At 41.7% G+C, this 27,697-nt stretch overlaps 1 protein-coding gene across 1 annotated transcript in view; it reads right to left on the bottom strand.

Moving 5' to 3' along the window:
- The window catches only part of LOC114656464 (flotillin-1), a 168,715-nt gene that overhangs the window by 36,484 nt on the left and 104,534 nt on the right, over positions 1-27,697 (bottom strand). The window contains exons 9-10 of the mRNA XM_028808129.2: positions 15,523-15,704; positions 1,148-1,193 (exon numbers count right to left, since the gene is read on the bottom strand). Of these exons, the coding sequence (XP_028663962.1) occupies positions 1,148-1,193; positions 15,523-15,704 (228 nt within the window). The remainder of the gene's footprint in view (positions 1-1,147; positions 1,194-15,522; positions 15,705-27,697) is intronic.

Raw genomic sequence — 27,697 nt, 5'->3', positions numbered from 1 at the left:
TGCTTTAATTTTGATAGACAATGTTTGCAAATTAAGATTTAATACATTCAATATAAAATAACCAACCACAACTTTAGTTTCTTTACAATGAACATTTTCTTATATCAGCAGTTAATTAATAAACAATTTAATTTCTATGGTAAGGTAGTTTTAGCACTGAGACATTTGTAGAAAAACTTTAACACTAGAATTACCAGAGCCAATGAAAAAACTTGTATATCAGGCCCACCTTAAATCCCTTCACACTTCTACGTCAGCGTCTTTTGTCTTCTAAATGTGTAGATAAGCCCAAGCAGCAAGCAGCCTGCTATACCATCTCCCCACTGCCTCCTGTTCTCCCATTTCCTGCCTTGATTGATTATCTCGGAGTGACCTACCCAGAATTTTAAGGGGAAACAATTTGATGTGTGTTCTGTCTACCACGGAAGCTGTCATATTGTACTTGCACCTTTTGTGAAAGTGTTTATTTGATATTTGGCCATCAGCCTTCACATATTATATAGTTCATGTCTACATTTTGTTATTTATTACTAAAACATGAAAAACGTTTTGTTTCAACTATGTGTTCACATAGATTGTTGTAGACACAACACACACATCAAATTATTCCCCCTTACAATTCTGAGTAGCTCACTCCCAGATAATCAATCAAGGCAGGAACTGGGAGAACTTCTTGCCCGTTCTGAGGCGGTTTCGGGGGTGATGGTTTGATCATACAGCAGGCTGCTTAGGCTTGAGTTTTTTGTAGGTTCTGGTAATTCTAGTGTTAAAAGCTATTCAATCTTAAAAACAAGACACAATATCCGATATTAAAATTTTTTTTACCTATTATAAAAAAAATTAAAACCAGTGTAATCTAACACATTACAAATAATTCACCTACTAAAAAGAAAAAGAAAAAAAAAGACAAAACAGGTCTAGCGAAAATAAAAATGAAACAAAGGACACATATGATTGTTACTTTATTATACTATTAGAATTTATTAAATCGGTCAGGGCCTCGGTATTGTGTTAAGCAGGTTTCTTTGGCTTTGATCATAGCTAGACACTGACAATAGAAAAGTAAAAATAATACGGTTGCTAGTGAGTTAGGTAAAAGTCACTTAGAAAAAAAATCTTTAATGACATAAAAGTGAGATAAGCTTACCCGGACAGCTTCAGCCTCAGCTTCAGCCTGCATGATCAGTTGCAGCCTGTTTAAGGAAATATGAATTATAGTAAATGTAAATAAAAAACAATGCACTTAATGTGTTAAATTAAAAAGTCAAGATCACTACTAGGTTTACCCTATAAAAATGATGTACACTGGAACCTCGGTTTGCGAGCATAATTCGTTCCGGAAACGTACTCCCATTCCAAAGCACTTGTATATCAAAGTGAATTTCCCCATAAGAAATAATGGAAATTCAGATGATTCGTTCCACAACCCAAAACTATTCATATAAAAATGATTAATACAAAATATAAAGTAAAAATACATAAAACAAATTAACCTGCACTTTACCTTTAAAAAGAATCATGGCTGGTGTGAGTGAGTTTCTAAACTCTTGTGGGATTCCACCCAACAGGACGACATGCGGAAGAGCGTCCCAAAGCAATCGCAGTCTCCCAGCGCTGTAGCAGTTTGCCGTAAAAGTGAATCCGAAAAGATCGCGGACATGCTATAAGCGCCTGCCGTCAATGGGTGATCCAAGGAACATTATGAATGCGCAGGGCACATTACTACTTGGCCACAACCCTGCCTGACTGCTGTGTCTGTGTATAGGGGAGTGGCAGATCCCGCTACAATAAATAATCGCGCTGTTGCTGTTTCAAGCTGAATAAAGCTGGTGTTGCTAAAGTACTGAGACTCAGCTTCGTGTTTTGGGGTGCAAGACGGGGACTCACAGTCACAGCACACACAGTAAACAGTATACGCTCGTACGGATGTTGACTATATAAAAGTGAGGCACGCCAACTTAGACGGAGAATAGGAGACGATTGCCCACAATCCCGCAGCGAGAGAGAGAAGAACCATCAGCTCAGTTGTGATTACATGATGCTCAGCAGACAAAGCGTATACATACTACTCGTATTGCGTTTATCAAGTCAAAATTTATTAAAAATTTTAGCTCGTCTTGCAAAACACTCGTAAACCAAGTTAGACGCAAACCGAGGTTCCACTGTATATCATAAATAAGTGTATAAGAAATGAAATAAAAAAAAATTGAAAATGTCACATTACTTGCTTCCCTTACTTCCAAAGACCCTGTTAAGTGCAAATTCATTTCCTGTGCTTGCAATTTTCTTGCAGAGCTTTGCCTTTTATAGTTAAAACTTAGGATATAATATCTACCTTATGCATGATCTCTGACCTTTTGTGGAAATCACCCACAAGACATGACATTTCAGAATTTTATGCTTGAGACAACTTTTCCTCTTCTTCATTCTTCCCTCTATGTCTTTACAATGTCACGCTTGGGACACCTCAACAGTAAAAATGCAGCCAGAATTGGAGGAAAGTTCCCCTTATTTATTAAGATTGGATAAAGTAATAGCCCCAAATACATCCCACCTGACAAACTGGAAAGATGAGTTAAGCAAATAGGAGCAGAGATGTACAGAGACATTTTTATTTACTTTTATCCACTGGCATGGATAAAACGGCAATGAGAAACTTCAAAAGCACTAAAGCATACACATATCTCCACAGTGGAAAAGTGGGTAAAGTTCTCTTCCACCAAGTTAATGGAACTGATCTGATGCCTTTCTGAATATGTAGGTAGAGCCCAGCCAGTGAAATAAAACTGAGTAGTCTGCATGGGTGCTCATTCATCCATTATCCATCGCCTATCAAAGGACCTCCACCCCAACCCACTCCTCTGCCTCTATCTTGCGAAAAAAAGACCTTGAGAAATGTGGCACTTCATTTTGTCTCACCCTGTACAATCTACTTACCACTATGTACTTTAATGCCATCTGCGAGTACACCCAAAATTGCCATTAATGGATTAGGAGAGACTGTGACAGAGGATATCTGACTGAAATATTTTAAATCTTGCTGAAACACTGTTTGAGCCTTCATCAAGACTAATCACTATAGCCATCAGGTATGGGTGCAAGAAGTATAAAACTTTGCAGGTTTCTTTTCTAATTTGTATACTGGAAAGAAGTGTGTGGATGGATAAATTTGGAACATATATCGTTCATAAACTTCAAATACGTTTTCTATATAAAGACCTCTAAGTGTCTTAATCTCTTATGTTTTCCATATGTTAAATACTGAGTAGGTCTAAGAAGAGAGGAAAAAAAAGTGATTGTTGTGTATAAGAGCAAAAGATAATAACTCTACCTTGAATTGTGTCCTACACTGGTTCAATATTTTAACACATTACCAAAGCCTATGAAAAAACTCATAAATCGGGCCCAGCTTAAATTCCTTCGCACCTCTCTGTCAGCATCTTTTGTCTTGTAAATGTGCCGATCAAGACAAGCAGTCTACTATTTCAAACAAACGTTTTTCATATTTTAGTAATAAATGACAAAATGTAGACATAAACTATATAATGTGTGAAGCCTGAAGTCCAAAGATCAAATAAACACATTCACAAAAGGTTCAAGGATGATGCAACAGCTTCCGTGATGCAGCGGTAAGGATTGCCGACTTGTAATTAAGAGGCCCCAGGGTTCGATCCTTACTGCCTCGTATATTTACCGTTTTGAGTAGTGAGCTGCTCTTATTGTTATTATACAATAAACACATAAATTTGGTTTGCATCTGTAACAGCCGGTGTAAACTTATAGTACTTGCAAAAGTTAGCGTCCCCAAACAACCCCCCCCCCCCCCCGTTATTTTCTTAGTCACAATCACGGTACATACTACCGCCACTCCAGGGATCTGACGCTGTCAGTTTTTATTTGAAACTGGGAATAACTGTAGTTGTGAGTGGTGTTTTGAGACAATGGAACTGGAAATTCTCTGATCTGGATGGATAAAACTTGACAAACAAACGCCGGTGAATCTGCCTTATTGGTATCTCACTGTCACTTGAATTTTTTTTTTTTTTTTTTAATTCAGTTTTATTGAATGTTCCTGCTCCTGCAGAATTAGTATGCACCTTATGGTCCATGACGGCAAAGCCGCAGTGACAAAGAACAGAGACATAGGTATACATGATATTTGGAATTATTTTATGACCTGTATAGTACATTTCGGAAAACACTGTGGCACGGATACAACATTATTCATATTCATTTGCATGGCTTCTTGCGGTTGTAATCAGTGATCACGTGTTTTTTTTTTTCTTTCCCAATGTTGCCCAGTCTCCACATTTTGGTGCATGGTGGTGTTTCTTTTGTACTCCAGGACATGCAGAGGAAAGAATAGTACAGAGAGATCAGTTCCGCACTATATGCCACTATATGGCTTGTCCAGCTCCCTACCTTCTGAGTTTCCCTTCTGATGAATAACTGTAATGACAAGTCACCCGTATGACATCAGGCCATGCCACTTGCCACCAGGTTTTCCGCCAGAATGAAAACAGGATTGTCACCTCTTTTCGTTTTCAGCCTGTCTGGCTTCACCCTCACTGTGCTACAATCCTTCAATTCCCCTGCTCTGTAGCTCCATGAACAATTCTGGCGATGAACAAAAATTTTCCATGTACATAATATGACCCAAATGTTTAAAGCCCTGAAGTAGCTCCACCACAACCTGACTTGGAGTGCTTTCCTATATACGTGATTATTTCTAGGCAGAAACTAGTGCTTGCTTCTGCCAGTACAAAATCATTTTATGCCATACTTGGCTTGTCTGGCATATACTGGCGGAAAAAAAGACGTCCCTGGTAATTTATCATTGATTCAGCCAAAGACAAAATCATGACCAGGCTGATAAAATTGTTTATATGTTGGTTCTACAATGTCAAGCAGGGGCTGAACTTTATACAGTGGAACCTCGAGATACGAGCACCTCTGTATACGAGAAATTCAAAATACGAGGAAAGTATGACCGAAAAATTCAGCTCTAAATACGAGCATTGGCTCGCGTAACGAGCCACGAGCCGGACTGTGGGTATAGCTCGCGGCTTAGCAAGGGGGCGTGGTAGCAGTTGCGAGCCGCGATCTGCGGTGTCTGCGTTTCTCACTTAAGTGCACAGGTGGGAAACTGCCCACATCCATGATTGTTCCTGTGGCTGATGGGCTGCAGCTGCCATGTCCTCCCCGCATATATAGAGAAGCGCGAGCCGGTTAAGGGGGAGAAAAAGTAAAAGAAGAGAGAGAGAGAGAGAGAGAGAGAGAGAGAGAGAGAGAGAGAGAAGGAGAAGGCAGGCAGGCAGGCGAGTGCAGGCTCGCGTGTAGCTGAACAGGCGAGCCAAACAGCTGAAGCAGGACGGTGTAGAGAAGGTCAGCTGCATTAAGAGTGTCTCGCCTGTTGCAGAGCCCGCAGGTGAGACGCTAACAGAGAAGAAGCACCGGCGATTGTCATCTGTTTTTTTAAAGACGGCATCCTTTTGACGTTTTAACCTCGTGTTAAAGGATTGTTATTCTTGTGTATTTTAAACCTCCACTTCACAACTGTTTTAAGGATTATTTATTTAAAGATTTATTGAATGCTCTACTGCACTTTGGACACCTGTTTTGATTCTTTTAATAATCAGTTATATTATTTACCAGTGTTATTTATTAAAGGTAGACTACAGTATATATAATTTATCAGTGTTATTTGTTAGGAAAATTGATTTTTATGTTAATATATTTGGGGTGCAGAACGGATTAACTGGATTTCCATTATTTTCAATGGGGAAGTTTGTTCTAGATACGAGAAATTCGCTATACAAGCTCAGTTCTGGAACGAATTAAACTCGTATCTAGAGGTTCCACTGTACATGGGGTTATACCCTGGCTCACTCATTGGGATTTGCTTCTGGTTACAGAAATTAATAAAATTTTGCAGGAGCACGTACCTATCACGCGGCATAACCTGTCCAAATCCACCAGGGGACAAAGCACATTTGGACCAATGCTCCCTGCGATTCAAAAAATTGCTCTGTATACATGTTTGTCTCGACAGTAGCTGAAAGGCAGCCTCAGGAAAGAACAGCCTGAAGTAGTCCAGTGGCTGGTAATCTGTCATGTCCAACAGCAAGCCATGCCGTCTTGTGAAGTCCTCTAGCCAAGTCGGCTCCCAAAGATCGATGTCTGGATATTCCTCCCACAAGAATCTTGCCGTAGGTGCATCGGCTGCAGAAATGCGCTCAGCTGGGGTCCGATCAGCTGATGCCAGTTCCTCACTCTTCTGCACTATTCTACTGATTACTCTCAACAAAATCAGATACTGAAAACTCAAAGTCCCTCAACCCCTCCCATCGAAAAAAGTCGACATCTGCCCTAAAAAAGTTAATATACCTAACATTGCTATATCCCAAACATTACAGTGCCCTGAAACTGGGGGACCATTTACAAAATGTGTAGTAATTTCTATATGATTTGACCAAAATGTAAGCAAATACCCTTAAATTAAAGTTTGCAATGTGTACTTTTATCCCATCTGAACTTCTCCAGGCTGATGGCAAGGCTGTCCTCTTGGCAATAAAAGCAATCTTGCTTCCATTTGGGAGATGGGGGTCATCCCAGCTGATTGGAAAATGGGATTTCTTGTCCCTATGTGGAAAGGGAAGAGTGATCTCCTGGATTGTGGCAACTACACGGGGATAACACTGCTCTCTGTGCCTTGTAAGGTCCTTGCTAGGGTCATCCTCAATGGGGAACATGATCACTAGCTCACCTACCAGCAATCACAGCAGTCTGGATTTATGCTTAAAGCAAACACTACTGCTATGCAAGCATTGTACTGTTTATACTTGCATGTGTGCTTTATGTAGATCTGGAAGATTCCACCAGGTAGCAGTGCGAGATATCATCACAGTGAGAAAATGTTCGGCTTCTCTGTGTTGTGAATTGCCTGAAACACACATTAAATTCTGAGGACACTTTGCCACAAAATCTCTGAAAAGGATGTTTTATGATTACATGCATCAATCCTGGGATGTGCCCATTGCAGCAAGCATCAGGAGCAATTAAGAAACAAAATCTCTGGACGGGCATCAGCTCATTGCAAGGTGAACACAAGCATACACATACGCTACCGTCATTTTAGCGTCACCAAATCCCCAAAACTTCAAGTCTTTGGAAATAAACCAGAGCACACAGTGGAAACCCACCAGGAAAAAATGCAAACTCCAGGCAGGGAACACAAGGGACGCAACTCCCTGTGAGGTGGCAGCACTACTGTGTTGTCACTGTGCCGCCATAACGTGTAATTATTATTAGCATTCATTATTTACAGTGGGTACGGAAAGTATTCAGACCCCCTTCAATTTTTCACTTTGTTATATTGCAGCCATTTGCTAAAATCTTTTAAATTAATTTTTTTCCTCATTAATGTACACACAGCACCCCATATTGACAGACAAAAAAAAAGAATTTTTGAAAATTGTTGCAGATTTATTAAAAAAGAAAAACTGAAATATCACATGGTCCTAAGTATTCAGACCCTTTGCTGTGACACTCATATATTTAACTCAGGTGCTTTCCATTTCTTCTGATCATCCTTGAGATCACCTTCATTTGAGTCCAGCTGTGTTTGATTATACTGATTGGACTTGATTAGGAAAGCCACACACCTGTCTATATAAGACCTTACAGCTCGAAATGCATGTCAGAGCAAATGAGAATCATGAGGTCAAAGGAACTGTCTGAAGAGCTCAGAGACAGAATTGTGGCAAGGCACAGATCTGGCCAAGGTTACAAAAAAATTTCTGCTGCACTTAAGGTTCCCAAGAGCACAGTGTCCTCCATAATCCTTAAATGGAAGATGTTTGGGACGACCAGAACCCTTCCTAGAGCTGGCCGTCCGGCCAAGCTGAGCTACTGCAAATCCAAGTCATCTACTTGTCAGCTGGACCCCCTGCCTACAGTTCTGGTTAAAGCCTGCCTCCCCTCTCTAGTCCCTCTCATTTCTGCCATCATTCACTCTTCTCTCACTACTGGTATTATTCCCTCATCTTTTAAAACTGCTTCTATAACCCCAATACTAAAAAAACCTGGTGCTGATCCTACTAATTTCAATAATTTTCGCCCCATTTCTAACTTGCCCTTTATCTCTAAAATTCTTGAAAAAATTGTAGCTATCCAACTTCATACCCATTTATCTCACAATAATCTATATGAAAAGTTCCAGTCTGGTTTTCGCCCCCTTCATAGTACAGAAACGGCACTTGTTAAAATTACTAATGACCTCCTTATGGCTGCTGATTCTGGTCTAATCACTATTCTCATCCTCCTTGATCTGAGTGCGGCCTTTGATACTATTTGTCATACCACTCTCCTTAATAGATTATCTCTGATTGGCATTACCCACACTCCACTTGATTGGTTTAGATCCTACCTCTTAGGCCGCACTCAGTTCATACAACTTAAAACCTTCACATCCCAACCCACCGCTGTTACTTCTGGTGTGCCCCAGGGCTCTGTCCTGGGGCCTCTTCTTTTTATTATTTACCTTCTTCCCCATGGCAATATTTTTCGCAAATATAACATTAATTTTCACTGTTATGCTGATGACACCCAGCTCTACCTTGCTGGTAATCCCACCTCCTCTTTTCCACCACCCTCGCTTATTGACTGCATTGCTGAAATTAAATCCTGGTTTTCTTCGAATTTTCTTAAATTAAACAGTGACAAAACTGAGGTTCTCCTCATTGGTTCAAAATCATCATTATCCAAAACCAATAATCTTTCTCTTATTATTGATAACTCTGTTGTTTCCCCATCATCTCAGGTCAAGAGTCTGGGTGTCATCCTCGACAGTACTCTATCTTTCCAATGTCACATTAATAACATCACCTGGTCTGCTTACTTCCACCTACGTAATATTAATCGCATTCGCCCCTCCCTCACTCCTCATACTGCTGCCATTCTTGTTCATAGTCTTGTCACTTCTCGGCTGGACTACTGCAATTCACTCCTCTTTGGTCTCCCGAATAAATCTCTTCATAAGCTTCAGTTAGTCCAGAATTCTGCAGCACGTATCATCACTCAAATCCCATCTATTCACCATATTACTCCGGTCTTGCAGCAGCTTCATTGGCTCCCGATTAAGTTTCGTATTGATTTTAAGATTCTACTATTAACATTTAAGGCCATCCATAACCTCTCCCCTCCATATCTGTCTGACCTTCTTCATGTTGCCATTCCATCCCGTAATCTTAGATCCTCTTCCTCCACCCATCTGACTGTCCCTCCCGCCCGTCTAACCACCATGGGGAGCAGAGCTTTCAGTCGTTCTGCTCCCAAGCTCTGGAATTCATTGCCTGCGGATCTCCGAAATATCAAATCATATTCATCCTTCAAATGTAAACTTAAAACGCATCTGTTTAAAATGGCTTTTTCTTTTTCATCCTGATTATAATGGTTTTGTTTGGTTTTAATTTCTAGATTTTCTGATGTTTTAAGTTTTTTATAATTGTGTCTTTTATTTAATTATTTATTTATTTATTGTTGTTCGGTGTCCTTGAGCTCCCTGAAAGGCGCCTTGTATAAATAAAATTTATTATTATTATTACTGGGGGAGAAGAGCCTTGGTGAGAGAGGTAAAGAGGAACCCAAAGATCACTTTGGCTGAGCTCTAGATATGCAGTCAGGAGATGGGAGAAAGTTGTAGAAAGTCAACCATCACTGCAGCCCTCCACCAGTCAGGGCTTTATGGCAGAGTGGCCTGTCGGAAGCCTCTCCTCAGTGCAAGACACATGACAGCCCGCATGGAGTTTGCTAAAAGACACCTGAAGGACTCTGAGATGGTGAGAAAGAAGATTCTCTGGTCTGATGAGACCAAGATAGAACTTTTTGGCCTTAATTCTAAGCGGTATGTGTGGAGACAACCAGGCACTGCTCATCACTTGTCCAATACAGTCCCCACAGTGAAGCATGGCGGTGGCAGCATCATGCTGTGGGGGTGTTTTTCAGCTGCAGGGACAGGACGACTGGTTGCAATCGAGGGAAAGATGAATGCGGCCAAGTACAGGGATATCCTGGACAAAAACCTTCTCAGAGTGCTAAGGACCTCAGACTGGGCCGAAGGTTTACCTTCCAACAAGACAATGACCCTAAGCACACAGCTAAAATAACGAAGGAGTGGCTTCACAACAACTCTGTGACTGTTCTTGAATGGCCCAGCCAGAGCCCTGACTTAAACCCAATTGAGCATCTCTGGAGAGACCTAAAAATGGCTGTCCACCAACGTTTACCATCCAACCTGACAGAACTGGAGAGGATCTGCAAGGAGGAATGGCAGAGGATCCCCAAATCCAGGTGTGAAAAACTTGTTGCATCTTTCCCAAGAAGACTCATGGCTGTATTAGCTCAAAAGGGTGCTTCTACTAAATACTGAGCAAAGGGTCTGAATACTTAGGACCATGTGATATTTCAGTTTTTCTTTTTTAATAAATCTGCAACAATTTCAAAAATTCTTTTTTTTGTCTGTCAATATGGGGTGCTGTGTGTACATTAATGAGGAAAAAAATTAATTTAAATTATTTTAGCAAATGGCTGCAATATAACAAAAAGTGAAAAATTGAAGGGGGTCTGAATACTTTCCGTACCCACTGTAAATGAAGTTAATGACTTATCTGTAAAATGTAACATACATACTTTAATGCATTTCATCATGGAAATGATATCAAGTATACATCTAAGGATTCTAAATGTGAAGAGAGATGGAATATCATAGGAGGAAGCCACAGAAGCACGTAGCGATTAACAATGGGGTCAGTTTTAAGATGATGTTTACGATGGTCTGCTTTAATGATGAGGTTAAAGTGGACTTTAGAGATTAAAGCAAATTTGCACTTTAATCACAAAATAGACCTTTTCACCATGCCTTTAATTTTTTTTCTCTGTGGCTCAAATACGCTGCCGTAAAATTCTGATGCTGTTGTGAAGGTGACAAAAACAGTATGTGAGACTTTTAAAATGTATTGTGTCATTATGTTGGGGAATATGTGATGTGCGTGAATATAAAAGCATAACGATCATGAAGGATCCACATAGAAGCTTTCTGTCACATGTAGATAGTAAATAGAGACTCTGATGTCACATTACGACTTTTATCACACTGCGCCCCCCGACTTTTTGCTGGTACTGCAACACATACATGCGTTGCGTTAATTTCTGAGGACGTGATCTGAGGACACATCAAATGAATGCTGGGAACGCGCGGCAGCCATGATGCGTACGTGTTCGGAGTGTGAAGTATAAATGGGCTCTTAGAAGTCTACCGTTGACCGCATCCTGGCACAGAGGGTTTTCATAAAGTACAAATGCGAATACTGGAAGAGTTTCTTTGAAGGCTTTGTTGATTTTCATAAAGCATTCAACTTATTTTATGGAGCTACCCTGAGGAATATCTTGAGACATCACAGGATCGCCCTGAAGTTGCTTGAGCATGACTGACCTTTATAATGGTATTGTGAGTGCTGTGCAGAGAGGAGGCAGAACTTCTGCATCTTTCTCAGTTGATTCTGGGGCTGGTGAGGGGTGTGCTCTCACGCACAATGCTTGCATGGACTGGGTGTTGGGCAGGGTTGTGCGGTCCAGCAGCTGTGGGGCATCTGTGAGAGATTCAGTGATCTTGACTTTGTTGATGATGCTGTAATCTCCGAGGAGTCAATGGCTCTGATCGGGGCTCTCGAGAGACTGAATGAGAAGTCCGAGTGTCTGGGTTTGTGAGTGTCCTGGGTAAAAATCTAGATCCAGGCATTTAATGGCCTCTTGGGAACATCCATCAGCAGTGTGTCTTCTCTACAGAGGGAATATCAACCTCTTTGATTGGTTTACTTACCTTGACAGCGACCTTCATGTCTGTGGTGACTCCTCCTATGAAGTCATAAGATTGACTGGGAGAGCATGGGGGTTGGTCAGGAAGTCACTGGAATGGGGTGTGTGGTGCTACTGATATCTCTGCAAAAGGACGAAGGTTGAAGTCTTTAGAGTCCTAGTGCCCCCTGTTTCACTATATGGTTAGGAGACATGGATGCTATCCAGTGACCCGAGACGAAGACTGGACTCCTTCGGTACTATGTCTCCTCTGAAAATCCTTGGGTACATGCTGGTTTGACTTTGTGTCAAACAAGTGGTTGCTCATGGAGTCCCAAATGAGACACACTGCCTGAATTATGAGGGAGCATCAGTTACGGCACTATGGCCCATGTGGAATGATTCTGAGAGTGTGATCTGGCTCGCAGGATCCTCATAGCCGAGCACCCAAGCAGCTGGACCAGGCCAAGGGACACCCACATAATCACCTGGCTAGTGCAAATGGTAATTTCTGGAGGGGGGAAATGGAACATGCATCTGCCTGGGGGAGTTGCCAACCAGGATCCCAAGCTGTTTTGTTGTGTAGTGCAGCAACGCAATATGAATATTTTGCAAGTGTGCGATTCTTTTCCATACCTACTGAAATATTTTACAAAAAACAATAAAATCTGTTTCTACAGTTGACATTTTGCCTTCGTACCTTTTTCAATTAAATATAGGGTTTACATTATTTGCAAATCATCACAAATCATGTTTTTATTTACCATTTACACAGCTTTCCATCTTTTTTGGAAAAGGGGTTATACAAAAACATTCATAAAGTATTTGCCATCCACATTAGATGCATTATGTTTAACCAGAATCACTTCAGATTTGAATACCAATAATTCCTCACCACCATGACATAGTGCCCAATGGGATTAGATACTTCACCTGTCGCAACAAGTGAGATAGTTTAATGGATTAAAATTCAAACACCTCTGGTTTTCCTATTACAGTAATCCCTCCTCCATCGTGGGGGTTGCGTTCCAGAGCCACCCGCAAAATAAGAAAATCCGCGAAGTAGAAACCATATGTTTATATGGTTATTTTTATATTGTCATGCTTGGGTCACAGATTTGTGCAGAAACACAGGAGGTTGTAGAGAGACAGGAACGTTATTCAAACACTGCAAACAAACATTTGTCTCTTTTTCAAAAGTTTAAACTGTGCTCCATGACAAGACAGAGATGACAGTTCTGTCTCACAATTAAAAGAATGCAAACATATCTTCATCTTCAAAGGAGTGCGTGTCAGGAGCACAGGCTGTCAGAAACAGAGAGCAAAGCAAACAAATCAATAGGGCTGTTTGGCTTAAGTATGCGAAGCACCACGGCACAAAGCTGTTGAAGGCAGCAGCTCACACCCCCTCCGTCAGGAGCAGGGACAGAGAGAGAGAGAGTGAGACAGATAAAAACAAAGAGTGAAAAATCAATACGTGCCCTTTGAGCTTTTAAGTATATGAAGCTCCGTGCAGCATGTCGCTTCACTAAGCAGCTGCACACAGAAGGTAGCAACGTGAAGATAATCTTTCAGCATTTTTAGACGTGCGTCCGTATCGTCTAGGTGTGCGAACAGCCCCCCTGCTCACACACCCTACGTCAGGATCAGAGAAAGTCAGCGCAAGAGACACAGAGAAAAGTAAGTTGGGTAGCTTCTCAGCCATCTGCCAATAGCGTCCCTTGTATGAAATCAACTGGGCAAACCAACTGAGGAAGCATATACCAGAAATTAAAAGACCCATTGTCCTCAGAAATCCGCGAACCAGCAAAAAATCCGAGATATATATTTAAATATGCTTGCATATAAAATCCGCGATAGAGTGAAGCTGTGAAAGGCGAAGCGCGATATAGCGAGGAATCACTGTATAGCTGGAATGAGAGATTTTTCCGAACCATTCTCTTTTCCATTTGAAACTACTCTTCTATAAAAACATTATCTTAACCATTAAGCCTGTGAGATGGGAGGATCCTTTCTTTTCTCTTTGGATCATTATTTGATATCCTGGCTTACAAAGTTAAATGACTGATAAGAAATACACTGCTTCTAAGCATCAGAGATACTCAGTGATCTTAAGTAAAAGCAGCAAATTAATTCAGATTTCAGCTTTAACACAAATTTCACATCTTTATTACTGGGTGTTGTGATTAGTAAGCTAGCACATAAAAATTGACGCGTAGAATTTTAGGTTGGGTAAAAGACAGAGAAATAATAGCTTGCTTGCTTTCCATCCCCCACAACTCACCGCCATCTTGCCTTCCCAAGTGAGGCTAAGACCAAATACAACAACATCCATGTCCTCTAATAATACCAACAGACAGAACACACCCAAAAGGAAAAAAAACCCAGGCAACAACAAAGTAATGAGTAAACAGAGATATAATCAATTAAATGTTATCAAATCTAATATTACAGCCTAGATATAAAAAACCTGGGGTACAATATGGAACAGTCAGCTCAAAAAGGAATGGGGTTTAGCCATATTTGGATAGTTGAGAATAATATTTCAAAAGGCACAATACTTACTGATATACCTGTGTGATATATATTTGTATATTTTAGTTTTAATTATACTCTATAGTATGTTAATAGTGTTATCAAAAAAACACCTAAAATGAAAGTATGCACACATGTACATATAAAACTATAAACACACACGAGTGCATTAGTAATATATCCAACTCTACTATTATATCAAATCCCTGTAAAAGAGACCAAAAAGATTTAAATAGTACTAACATCTTAAGATAAAAAAGAAAAATGACAGTATAAAAAAATGGGTTGGAATAGTGGAAAATGTGTTATAATGAAACGGGTATAAGGTGCAAAGAAAGACTTAACCAAGTCCACACACACACTGCTGCCATTCTTCCTTGCACTCCACATACACAGTTTAACTCCTGCATTTAGTATGTTCATTTCATGTTTTAAAGATTGCTGAAATCAGAATTTTAACCTCGTGCTCCCCTTCACGTGGACAGGTGATGCTATAGGATTGACTGTCAACCATTACTTTGAGTTTTGCCAGAAACAGAAGACCATTTTTAATTGTAGTAGGCACATAGGCACAGTTTCATGCTGTAAAATCCAACCTGTTTTGCAACAGTTCTGGCACAGAAATCTGGGATTATAGAGAACCAAGCCATTTTTATAGGTTTAGGAATTTCCTCTGTAGGTTTCTATAGCGAGTTTTTTCAAATTTACTGACTTAAGGCAGAGACAGCAATTCACCTAAGTATAAAAGTCAAAAGATGCTCTTCAGCAACCTTTTGATAAGCATAACCGCTTATGCTTAGGGCATGTCCAATAAAAGATCTTGTTATTATTATGGCAACATTTAAACAGAGAAAATAGAACCAAACTTTTCATAGTTAAATTAACTGTTTGACTGAGAATAGCTCAAACAGGAAATGCCTTTCTGTGTGCCATTAAGTGGATTGGTGTTCTGTCACGGGCAGGTAAGTTCCTTAAGACCTTGGATTAAGCTGAGCAGATAATTTATTTCTGGTCTTCCATTTGACTAACACAATAAAATGCACACTTTAAGATTAATAAATACGTTTCTAATAAAATCACAACACTGACTGTTGCAGTGCTTAGTACAACATAATTTTTACTGTGTTTACTCGCCTTTCTGCTTCTGCCAATTTCTCCAGACGGTAACGTTCAGCTTCAGCTGGTTTTTTCACCTTTGCTTCTAACTCCTTTTCCTTACGGGTAATTTCCTGCTCCTGAAGCAAAATCTGCTGAGACCGTTCCACAACCTGGACTTGCATTTTTTCTTCTTCAATACGCTGCTTTGTCTTTGCTACCTATGAAAAGCAATAGCAGAACACTATCCTATAAATAAACAACTCAGACAGGTTGCTATATTAACCCAGGCAAAAAGTAAAGTGACCTAAACACAAAAAAACCTTAAGTTTACATTAATAAAAACCTAATCTGAAAAACAATGATTATGATGCATAATGTAAAATAGTTTAGAATCACTGCTTCATACAGTTAATGTCTTTGGCCACAGTTTATTTAGGAAACCTTATAAAAATATCCTTATTCAGTTTTTTCCCTTCACAGTAAAAAAAAAAAATAAAAAAAATTAAATGGACTCGAACAGTGCAAAAGGAGTAAGTCGACAATGAAGAACAATTCATTAGTTTTGCAAATATTTAACAATAATGTTAAGTAATTTTAATTTTTCAAACCACTACACCATACAAATCATCAACATTATGAGCTGATGTAACAATCCAGTAATACTATGTAAAATTAAGAAGCACCATGAAAACATGCAAGACTTTAAATTTACACCCAAGTTTTTTTTGTCATGGTACTATTAATAGTTTCCACCATTGTGCCTTCTAACAACAGAAAGGTCTCAGGTTATGACAGTTTCAAATTACAGCCACTGCAATCATCTGAATGAAACCCTGATTTTTTCTTTTTCAGCTGAATTTCAGTTATTTTTATTTACAAAGAAAAAAAGATTTGATGCATATTACATGCTATCAAACAACAACAATTCCAGTGTCACTCTGGATGTTACAACCCTTCTGCTGGGATGAGCATATAAGAGATTGAAACCCTTGTAACAAGACCCTGAAGATGTATTGTGTTGCTCTTATTCTTTTAGAGATTAGCGTAGCTGTTTGGATAATTGGACACAATGACTAAACCCTAAGACCTCACTATTGTCACTCAAAAGATGAGTGAGCAAATCACTCTGCTCCAGGCACGAGCAGCATCGCAGAGGACCTCGTTTGCCGAAAAAGAGGTCAGATGCAAGACAGATGAAGCACTCCAGTCTGATATAATTAACAGACCATACTAGGTACTGATGCCATTGTACTTGGGATTCTGTAGAGGCTTGCCTGCTCATCTTTGAGCATACAGGAGCATGGCACCAATGTTCCTTCCTTATAGCTGATGTCCAAAGTAAACACTATAGCCAATTTTCCACCATAGAAACTTTCTTCAGGAACCAGGGACTTTAAAGAAACACAGGAACTTTTATAGTCATCCTACTGCAGAAACTTTGGCCATTTCTATATCCTGGTAGGTAATTCCATGTACTTTTTTTCAGCTCCTAGTCCAGGGTATGTATTTTTCATGCTACTGGGAACTATCGCAGGTAGAGAGCTTGGGCGATGAATTGTGCTAAAAAGATCACAAACGTTATTCTTGTATCAAAACACATTGATTACTTTGAAATCTGAATTCCATTACAGTATTAAGGAATGTGCATTTAATTAATAATATTACCAGTAACTTTTTTGCCATCCTACTTCTGCTTTGGAATCTTGAATCTCTGAAATTCAATGTCAAAGTCATATTCTCTTTTGCGCTCTAGCTTTCCTTTGTTTTTTAACCCTGTCAACTAATTCCTTAAATTGATTCTCTGATATAGCAGTAAATGCATTTGTGATGACATACAGCACAAGAACTACCACCACCTTATTCTCCACTGTTTTGGCTGTACTGCTGCTTATTGAAATGATGTCAACAGTTTAAACTATGACCCACTGCACGTCACATAATTTGCATAAAGTTCCTGTTGTGCAGTGGGAATGCAGAACATGAAAGTGGCCAGGGGCCGTAAGTGGTCCAGGGTCTACATTGTACAGAAACTCAGTTTCTGATAATGAAGTTCCTGCGGTGGGAAAGCACCCTATGACTTGGATAGGAGGAAGGTTACAGATCACAAGGTAGTCAAGTGAGAAATTCTAGCTAGGTGTTTCCTGAGAGCTAAATGTGCGCGTTTGAAAATGCAGAGATACAAAGTTAGACATGGACAGGCTGACATGATTCCAGGCTTATGATATCTGGGAGAAGCTGGTGCGCTGGGTACACACAGAGAAAAATATGATGGAACGAACTGTCAAAATGGTCTTCTGTGACTATCTAGTCCATGGCCTGCCAGACGATCTCGCTCTTCTTGTTCAGCACAACTCCTGATCAGACATAGAAAGCCACACTGAAATACTTAAATATTGGAATGCTAATTTTACTACAATGCATTCTGAAAAGCCAGATGAAAAAAATCTAAAACCTGTCCCTCCAGACCTCAGAAAACCCTAACACCCATCCTTAATTTAAGAGCGCGGCTCTAACGGAGTTCAAACAAACTCTAGATATGCTATATCAACGACAGTTGTCATATTAAAAAGTAACCAGCTAAATTAATTCTACAACAACATTAATTCAGTATTCCCTTCAATCTAATTCACAACTGAAAAAGAAAATAACGGATGCATCAATTTCCTTGATATTTCTATTGAAAGAGGTAACCATGCCGGTTTAATTACGAGTGTTTGTTGTGAAGAAAGCAGAAAAAAAAACATATTTTCAGCCACCACCATTCATCACATAAACGGAGTTATGTTAGGACTTTGCTCAAAAGGATTAACACCCATTGTAACACAATGGACACAAAAAAGAACTCATCTGTTCACATCAAACAGCTACCCCAAGACATTTATTAAACAATGCCTATATAAGAGACACCCAAGACCTCAGCAAACATTCGACTCCAACTTGGTCCCCCACTGCACTTACCATACCCTCCCTTATCACTGTGGCATGTCAGAAAATACAGCACGTGTCCTGTCCAGATCTCGAAACAAGACGGTGCACAAACCGGCAAACACTTTAGGGACTGTCATTTTCAATGCCAAAAGCTTGATCACAGAGACCAGAAATGCAGTTTAAAGTATTCCATGCAGTGTATGCCCAGCAGTATATATGGGACAAACATCTAAAACACTCAATGTATACAGGAATACCACAATGCCGTGAAAAAGAAACACCAATGGTCGCTGACTTACACTCATACGATTTCCACCGGTCACCGATGAATGATTTACTGCAGAGGATAATGGGCAAGGTGTCAATGGTTCAAATACTTAAAACATGTTATGAAGCAAACATACAAACCTCATCATAAATTGACAGTCAGAGGCTCTACAAAGAGGACATTTTCGTTAAGCTTAGTTGGCTCTCAAAACTAGATTTTTGCCTTTCCATATGGAAGATGTGACATCTTTTACAACCCATTTTTATGCCCTGCTTTAGGTGCAGACTCACTGATGCTGCTCAGCAATAAAGATACAAGGGAAGATGTAAAGATATTAAGATGCTGAAGATTAAAAAGATTAATAACAACATATTTTCACTTCGAATCTACAAGTAGGCAATTTAACTGATATACTTTAAGTAAAATCACATCATCTTGCCTTGTGCTCCTGACATACCTTGTTAAAGTAGCTTTAACAAAGCACATCTATTGTTGCTTTTTCTGTTTTGTAGAACGCAACACAAAAGGAAATGAGTGCTCATGCTTGAAAAGGTTCATCCCCTCCTCGAACCGCCACCTTATCATGGTGGAGGAGTTTGCGTGTCCCAATGATCCTAGGAGCTCTGTTGTTTGGGGCTTTATGCCCCTGGTAGGGCCACCCAAGGCAAACTGGTCCTAGGTGAGGGATGAGACAAAGTGTGGTTCAACATAACCTCCTATGATGAATAAAAAATTTGGACGGTGTTTTCCCTCGCCCGGACACGGGTCACCGGGTCCACTCTCTGGAGCCAGGCCTGGAGGTGGGGCTCGATGGCGAGCGCCTGGTGGCCGGGCTTGCACCCATGGGGCTCAGCCGGGCACAGCCCGAAGAGGCAACGTGGGTCCCCCTTCCCATGGGCTCACCACCTATGGGAGGGGCCAAGGAGGTCGGGTGAAGTGTGAGTTGGGTGGTGGCCAAAGGCGGAGACCTTGGCGGTCCGATCCTCAACTACAGGAGCTGGCTCTTGGGACGTGGAATGTCACCTCTCTGAAGTGGAAGGAGACTGAGCTTGTGCGCGAGGTTGAGAGGTTCCGGCTAGATATAGTCGGGCTCACCTCGGCGCACAGCTTGGACTCTGGAACCAATCTCCTTGAGAGGGGCTGGACTCTCTACCACTCTGGAGTTGCCCCCGGTGAGAGGCGCCGAGCGGGTGTGGGCATACTTACTGCCCCCCCGACTTGGAGCCTGTTCATTGGGGTTTACCCCGGTGGACGAGAGGGTAACCTCCCTCCGCCTTCGGGTGGGGGGATGGGTCCTAACTGTGCGTATGCACCGAACAGCAGTTTGGAGTACCCACCCTTTTTGGAGTCCCTGGAGGGGGTGCTAGAGGGCATATCTTCTGGGGACTCTCTCGTACTGCTGGGAGACTTCAATGCTCACGTGGGCAATGACAGTGAGACCTGGAAGGGCGTGATTGGGAGGAATGGCCCCTCCGATCTGAACCCGAATGTTTTGTTATTGGACTTCTGTGCTCATCACGGATTGTCCATAACGAACACCATGTTCCAAGCATAGGGGTGTTCATATGTGCACTTGTCATCAGGACACCCTAGGCCTCAGTTCGATGATCGACTTTGTGGTCGTGTCATCGGACTTGCGACCACATGTCTTGGCCACTCGGGTGAAGAGAGGGGCGGAGCTGTCAACTGATCACCACCTTGTGGTGAGTAGCTTTGATGGTGGGGGAGGATGCCGGTCAGGCTTGGTAGGCCCAAACGTGTTGTGAGGGTCTGCTGGGAACGTCTGGCAGAGCCCCCTGTCAGAAGTAGGTTCAACTCCCACCTCCGGAAGAACTTCGACCACGTCCCGAGGGATGTGGGGGACATTGAGTCCGAATGGGCCATGTTCCGTGTCTCTATTGTTGAGGCGGCTGACCGGAGCTGTGGTCGGTGCCTGTCGTGGCGGCAATCCCCGAACCCGTTGGTGGACACCGGTGGTGAGGGATGCTGTCAAGCTGAAGAAGGAGTCCTACCGGTCCCTTTTGTCCTGTGGAACTCTGGAGGCAGCGAACAGGTGCCGGCAGGCCAAGCGTAATGCGGCTTCGTGGTTGCTGAGGAAAAAACTTGGGCATGGGAGGAGTTTGGGGAGGCCATGGAGAACGACTTTCGGACGGCTTTGAGGAGATTCTGGCGTCTCAAGAGGGGGAAACAGTGCAGTGTCAACACTGTATATGGTGGGGATGGTGCACTGCTGACCTTGACTTGGGATGTTGTGGGTCGGTGGGGGGAGTACTTTGAAGACCTCCTCAATCCCACTAACATGCCTTCCAATGAGGAAGTAGAGCCTGGGGACTCGGAGGTGGGCTCCCCCATCTCTGGGACTGAGGTCACCGAGGTGGTCAAAAAACTTGGTGGCAGGGCCCCGAGGGTGGATGAGATATGCCCGGAGTTCCTCAAGGCTCTGGATACTGTAGGACTGTCTTGGTTGACATGTCTCTGCAACATCACATGGACATCAGGGACAGTGCCTCTGGATTGGCAGACCGGGGTGGTGGTCCCCCTCTTTAAGAAGGGGGACCGGAGGGTGTGTTCCAACTACAGAGGGATCACACTCCTCAGCCTCCCTGGAAAAGTCTATTTGGGGGTTCTGGAGAGGAGGGTCTGTCGGATAGTCGAACTTCGGATTCAGGAGGAACAGTGTGGTTTTCGTCCTGGTCGCGGAACAGTGGACCAGCTCTACACCCTTAGCAGAGTCCTGGAGGGTGCATGGGAGTTTGCCCAACCAGTCTACATGTGTTTTGTGGACTTGGAAAAGGCGTTCGACAGTGTCCCTCGGGGAATCCTGTGGGGGGTGCTCCGGGAGTATGGGGTACCGGACCCCCTGATAAGGGCTGTTCAGTCCCTGTACAACCGGTGTCAGAGCTTGGTCCGCATTGCCGGCAGTAAGTCGAACCCATTTCCAGTGAGAGTTGGACTCCGCCAGGGCTGCCCTTTGTCACCGATTCTGTTAATAACTTTTATGGACAGAATTTCTACGCGCAGCCAGGGCGTTGAGGGGGACCGGTTTGGTGGACTCAGGATTGGGTCACTGCTTTTTGCAGACGATGTTGTCCTGTTTGCTTCATCAGGCCGTGATCTTCAGCTCTCTCTGGATCGGTTCGCAGCTGAGTGTGATGCGGCTGGGATGGGAATCAGCACCTCCAAATCCGACACCATGGTCCTCAGCCGGAAAAGGGTGGAGTGCCCTCTCAGGGTTGGGAGCGAGATCCTGCCTCAAGTGGAGGAGTTCAAGTATCTCGGGGTCTTGTTCACAAGTGAGGGAAGAAAGGAGCGTGAGATCGACTGGGGGATCGGTGCGGCGTCCACAGTGATGCGGGCTCTGCATCGGTCTGTCGTGGTGAAAAAGGAGCTGAGCCGTAAGGCAAAGCTCTCAATTTACCAGTCGATCTATGTTCCTACCCTCACCTATGGTCATGAGCTATGGGTAGTGACCGAAAGAACGAGATCGCGAATACAAGCGGCTGAAATGAGTTTCCTCCGCAGGGTGTCTGGGCTCTCCCTTAAAGATAGGGTGAGAAGCTCAGTCATCCGGGAGGGGCTCAGAGTAGAGCCGCTGCTCCTCCGCATCGAGAGGAGTCAGATGAGGTGGCTCGGGCATCTGATCAGGATGCCTCCTGGACGCCTCCCTGGTGAGGTGTTCCGGGCACGTCCAACCGGGAGGAAGCCCCGGGGAAGACCCAGGACACGCTGGAGGGACTATGTCTCTCGGCTGGCCTGGGAACGCCTCGGGATTCTCCCGGACGAGCTAGAAGAAGTGGCCAGGGAGAGGGAAGTCTGGGTATCTCTGCTCAAGCTGCTGCCCCCACGACCCGACCTCGGATAAGCGGAAGAGGATGGATGGATGCTTGAAAAGATCAGTTACATCAAAACGGAAGAAAAAGGAAGTTGGGCCAATGAGGTGGAAAAGGGTCACAGGATGTAGCTATGCCTCACATCCTTTTGTGCACATCCCTGGTTTGTTCCTTTCTAAATAAAATACACTAGCCTAAGATATATAAAGAGATAGATAGATAGATAGATCTTTATTGTCATTGTCACTTTTACATTTATCAGAATCAACTGTGGCTTAGAATTATATACAATGAAAATCCAGTCTACTAGAAAAAATAAAAATATGACTGTTTAATCAAGTATTGTATTACAGGTCCTTAAACTTTTAGAATACTAAGATTTAAAATTTAGATTATATTATTTTCAATAAAGCATTCATATAAAAAATAACCATAAAAAATACATTCTTTTCAATTAAACAGTTTAGACTTAATAATTACAATTGTATGAATATTTCTAAAATTCTTTAAAAATTTTAAAGACTCAATGTTCTAAGTTTGCAGTTTTACTTTCACTTAGATATTTCTGTGCTGATCCTGATAAATATAAGAAAGAAAAGGGAACGATGGGAGCCTGTTGACCAAAGAGCAATACAATTCAGCATATCAGCACACCAGGAACATGTGGGAATACGTAATATGTAATGGAATTTGAAATCTACATTTACTGATTGTGGAAAAATAACATTTTATAAATTAGAACAATCTAGGCGAGAACAGGCCACTCAGCCCAATAAAGCTCACGATTCCTATCCACTTAATTGTTTTAAAATAACCAAGACTAGTTTTGAAAGTCTCTGAAGACCTACTGTCTACCACACTACTTGGTAGCTTAATTCATATGCCCATGGTTGTCTGTGTAAAGAAAATGTCCTAATATTTAGTGTGAAATTTACCATTAACATGTTTCCAACTGTGTCTCTGTATTCTTGATGAACTCATTTTAAAATAACAGTACTAATTCCCATCATAATTTTAAACATTTCAATCATGTCTCATGCACTGATATGTCCTTTTAGTAACCTGGAGACCAAAACTGCACACAGTACTTCAAATGAGGACTCACCAGTGCATTATAAAGCTTGAGCATAACCTCCTTGGATTTGTACTCTACATATTGTGCTATATTCTATTAGCTTAAAATTCTATTAGCCTTTTTAATGTCTTCTGAACACTGTCTGGCAGTTGATAGTGTTGAGTCCACTCTGACTCCTAAATCCTTCCCATAAAGTGCACTTTCAATTTGCAGACCTCCCATTGTGTATTCATACCTAACATTTTTACTTCCTACATGTAACACTTTACATGCACTTACATTAATTGTATCTGCCACTAATCTGTCCATGTCCTTCTGTAAAAATTCAATGGATACTAGATGAACTGCCAATCCACGTAGCTCGTTATCATCTGCAAACTTAACAAGCTTGTTATTTATATACCTATCCAAATCGTTTATATACTGCATACACTTGCGGATAAGTTCTCCCGCGGATAAGTCAGGACTTGATTTTACAGTACAACTTCTCGAATTTTATAATGTCGGTCGTATAAGTCGAATACGGAAAGCTCATGCTATTGGTACATGGGATTATGATATGCTAATGCCCACCTGAGAGAGTAACCACGGAGCACACCACCTTTTCTTTTCTAGGTGGGTGCAACAATGCACTGTATCAGCATGTGCTCCTAACCGCTCTCTATTGTGCCTACATGACCACACGGTAATACATGAACTATTACCCGAACTATTCTGAAGCAACATTTGCACCGATTTTTGTTTTTTTATATCTCACACCCTCATACACCTTTATTGTAAGAGCATCCCTTATCTACGATGGAGCGTTCGATCACAAGAAAATATGAAAGTGGTTTTAAATTAAACGTCTTTGAAGTAGCGAAAGACATTGGTAACTGCGCTGCTGCAACAAAATTCGATGCGTCTGAGAAACTGATGCAAGATTGGAGAAGACAAGAAGATGTAAAAAAATGTTTGAAAAAATAATGTGTCACATTTTTGAATGGGTGTACAACTTGGGGTATGATTTTATGATCGATTTTTCGGGTTTCAAGACCAGACTTATACGTGAGCATATACAGTATTTTAAAAATAGCAGCAGCCATAGCACTGACCCGAAGGACACTACTCTTAGCATCAGCCAATTCTGATAGGGTTTCTCACAACATAACCCTCTGCTTCAGTGGTATGAATTAAATCAAAAGCACACCCTGAACTTCCACTTCTTTTAGTATAACACCCAACCTCTCATGTGGCACCTTATCAAAATGCTTTCTGAAAGTCAAGATAAATAGTATCATATGCTCCACTTTGATCATATCCTTTTGTTGCTTCTTTATAGAATTCCAGCATGTTGGTAAAACGTTACCCTCCTCTTCTGAACCCATGCTAACTGTTCAGTAAAACTCCTGGTCTTGCCATGTGTTGCTCAACCTTATCTTTAATTCCTTCCATTAATTTACCTGTGATGCACGTTTATCTAATTGGCCTATAGTTGCTTGGATCTGCCTGGTTACACCTTTCATATAACGGCATTATTTCTGGAATTTTCCAGTCCTTCGAAATTTCCCCAGTGGAGGGTGACTTCCTAAAAATATGCGTCAAGGGTTTATATATGTACTTATTAACCTCCTTAAGAACTTGAGGGTAAATATCTGATCATGGTGATTTCCTTTATTTCAGCCTATTTAATCTGAGCAGTACTTCTCCCTTTACAATTTCCAAATCACTCAGTAGTTCCTTTGTAGTCCCTTTTTACAAGTGGGAGGTTATCCACTTCCTCACTTGTGAAGACTTTGACCTCAGAAAAATACAATTTTAGAGCATCTGCTATTTCACTGTCTGTATTTTTTAATTCTCGCTTAGTATTCCTGATGCACTTCACCTCCTCCTCCTTGACTGTTCTTTTACTACTAAAACACTGATAATCTGTTTGGGTCACCATTTGCCTTATCTGCTATATTCCTTTCTAACGGCCTTTTAGCCGCCCTAAAATTCTTCTTAATGGTTGCCCTCATGTGCTCATACATCCTACGATTCACATTGGGATTATTAGTCTTATGCACTTTACAGCTGTTTTTTTCCTTAGCAGCTTTTTTTTTTTTTTTTTTTACACTCTTTATTAACCCACTTCGGAGTTTACTACATTTCTTAATTCCAAACTTAGTTATGTACCTGTCCTGCATTACATATTTAAAATGTTTTTAAAACTGTTCTACTGCTCCTCAACTGTCTCTGCACTTAAAATCGTAGCCTAGTCTATCATCCTTAGACCTTGTTGCATCTGCTCAAAACTGATTATATACACAAAGTATTTACAAATTCCTACCAGGCTGCCCAGGTGGTAAAACATGTATGAATAAAGCATTAGAAGCACCATGATGGGAGACATACAGGAAGAGGTCAAAGTACTAGATCACCATGTATGCAACTTGCTTGGTATTTGATCAATAAACTTCGTTAGGATTGTTAATGCCTGACTCATTCACAGTGATCAAACATGGCACTTGTGATCCATATTACTAAACGAGAATGGTAAACCGGATATGGACGCAGGAGACATAGTGCACAGGCGCCACACAAAGCCCCCCCCCCCCGCCCCAGAGCGAAACGGGAGAGACTACGAACCGTCTGACATGCCGCAAGCAGGATAAAGCGAGGTCAGAAATAAAAGACAGAGTAGGAAACAAAGTAAAACGTCATAAAGAGGTTAAAGAACGGGGCCAAACACATGGAGAGCAGGTTACAGATGATGAAAACTGGAATGCAACAGCTTCAAAAAAACCTAGGCATGAAACACATGCACAGCGAGGGACAGAATATAAAGGCGGAAACAACGACAGTTAAACGTCCACACCACACAGCGGAGGCAGACCCGGAAGGTGCAGGCGCCTACATCGCGCTTCGGAAGGCGCGGGAAAGTACGAAAGACAAAGGTGCCTACACAGCATGGTGAAACCCAACATAATACGGAAGGCGCAGGCGTTGCCACCATATTGGGAGTGGCACTAATGCGTAGTGAGGGCGCAGGCATCACCGCCATATGTGCGTGGCAGTACTGCTGAGTAAAGTTAGGAATAATGTGCTGCTTGGTGTGCCACACAAACCCCCCCACGGACTACGGAGTCCGTGGAGACTACGAACGACATAACCACACAAACAACGGGAGTCAGTGCCCAACCCCAGTGTAAAACGGGACAGAATACGGAGTCGAGAAAGGTTCACAAATCAAACCCGACATAATACGCCACCCCAGAGTAAAACGGGACAGACTACGGAGTCCAGAAAGGGTCACAAATCAATTGGAGTACAGAAAGCGCAAGATAGTACGCAAACACACTACACAGCTTTATCCACGCACCTCTAATGACCCGCAAGCAAAAACACGATATAATACAGAAGCCCAACAAATACGGACTCCACAACATATTTGAATCACATTACAGTGATACAATATTAACAGTGCAACCACACAAGACACAGGCACAACACCTGATGGGTAATAAGAATAAACGAACACTCCGTATTAAAGGTTCGTCATCCTCACACGTGAAGACTATACAGCATAAGTGAATCATCACATTACAGTCATACATTATTAACAATTCAACCACAGAAAACGCTACGTTTTAACAGTAAGTGCAATCCATTATCCATATTACTAACGCTAAACAAGGAAGAACTAATGGAGTTGCGCTCACGCCTCCAAAACAATAGACCAGATACCACTGTTAACGCGACAGGCTATATTATGTCCAAAGAATATTGATGTTGATCACATAAATGACCAAGTCATTGCATTACTTCCTGGAGAAAGCCACCTCTTTCTAAGTACTGACAAAATTGATTCTGAAGACGACATTGAACATCTTAATTTCCCTTTACAATATCTGAACACTATTAACCCAGCCGGATTACCACAACACAATCTTAACCTTAAAATCGGAACAATTGTCATGCTATTAAGAAACCTTAATACTAAACAGGGTTTATGCAACAGTACACGTTTAGTCATCAACACCATGACAAACAATGTTATTGAAGCAAAAATACTTACAGGATCACATACTGACAATACTGTTTTAATTCCTAGAATTGACCTTACAAGTTCTGCCCTTCAATTGCCATTTA

Source organism: Erpetoichthys calabaricus, chromosome 1, assembly GCF_900747795.2.
Source record: "Erpetoichthys calabaricus chromosome 1, fErpCal1.3, whole genome shotgun sequence".
In the NCBI taxonomy this organism is placed as follows: Eukaryota; Metazoa; Chordata; class Cladistia; order Polypteriformes; family Polypteridae; genus Erpetoichthys; species Erpetoichthys calabaricus.
Note: the sequence above shows the minus strand (reverse complement) of the source record. Positions and strands in the feature narration are given on the sequence as shown.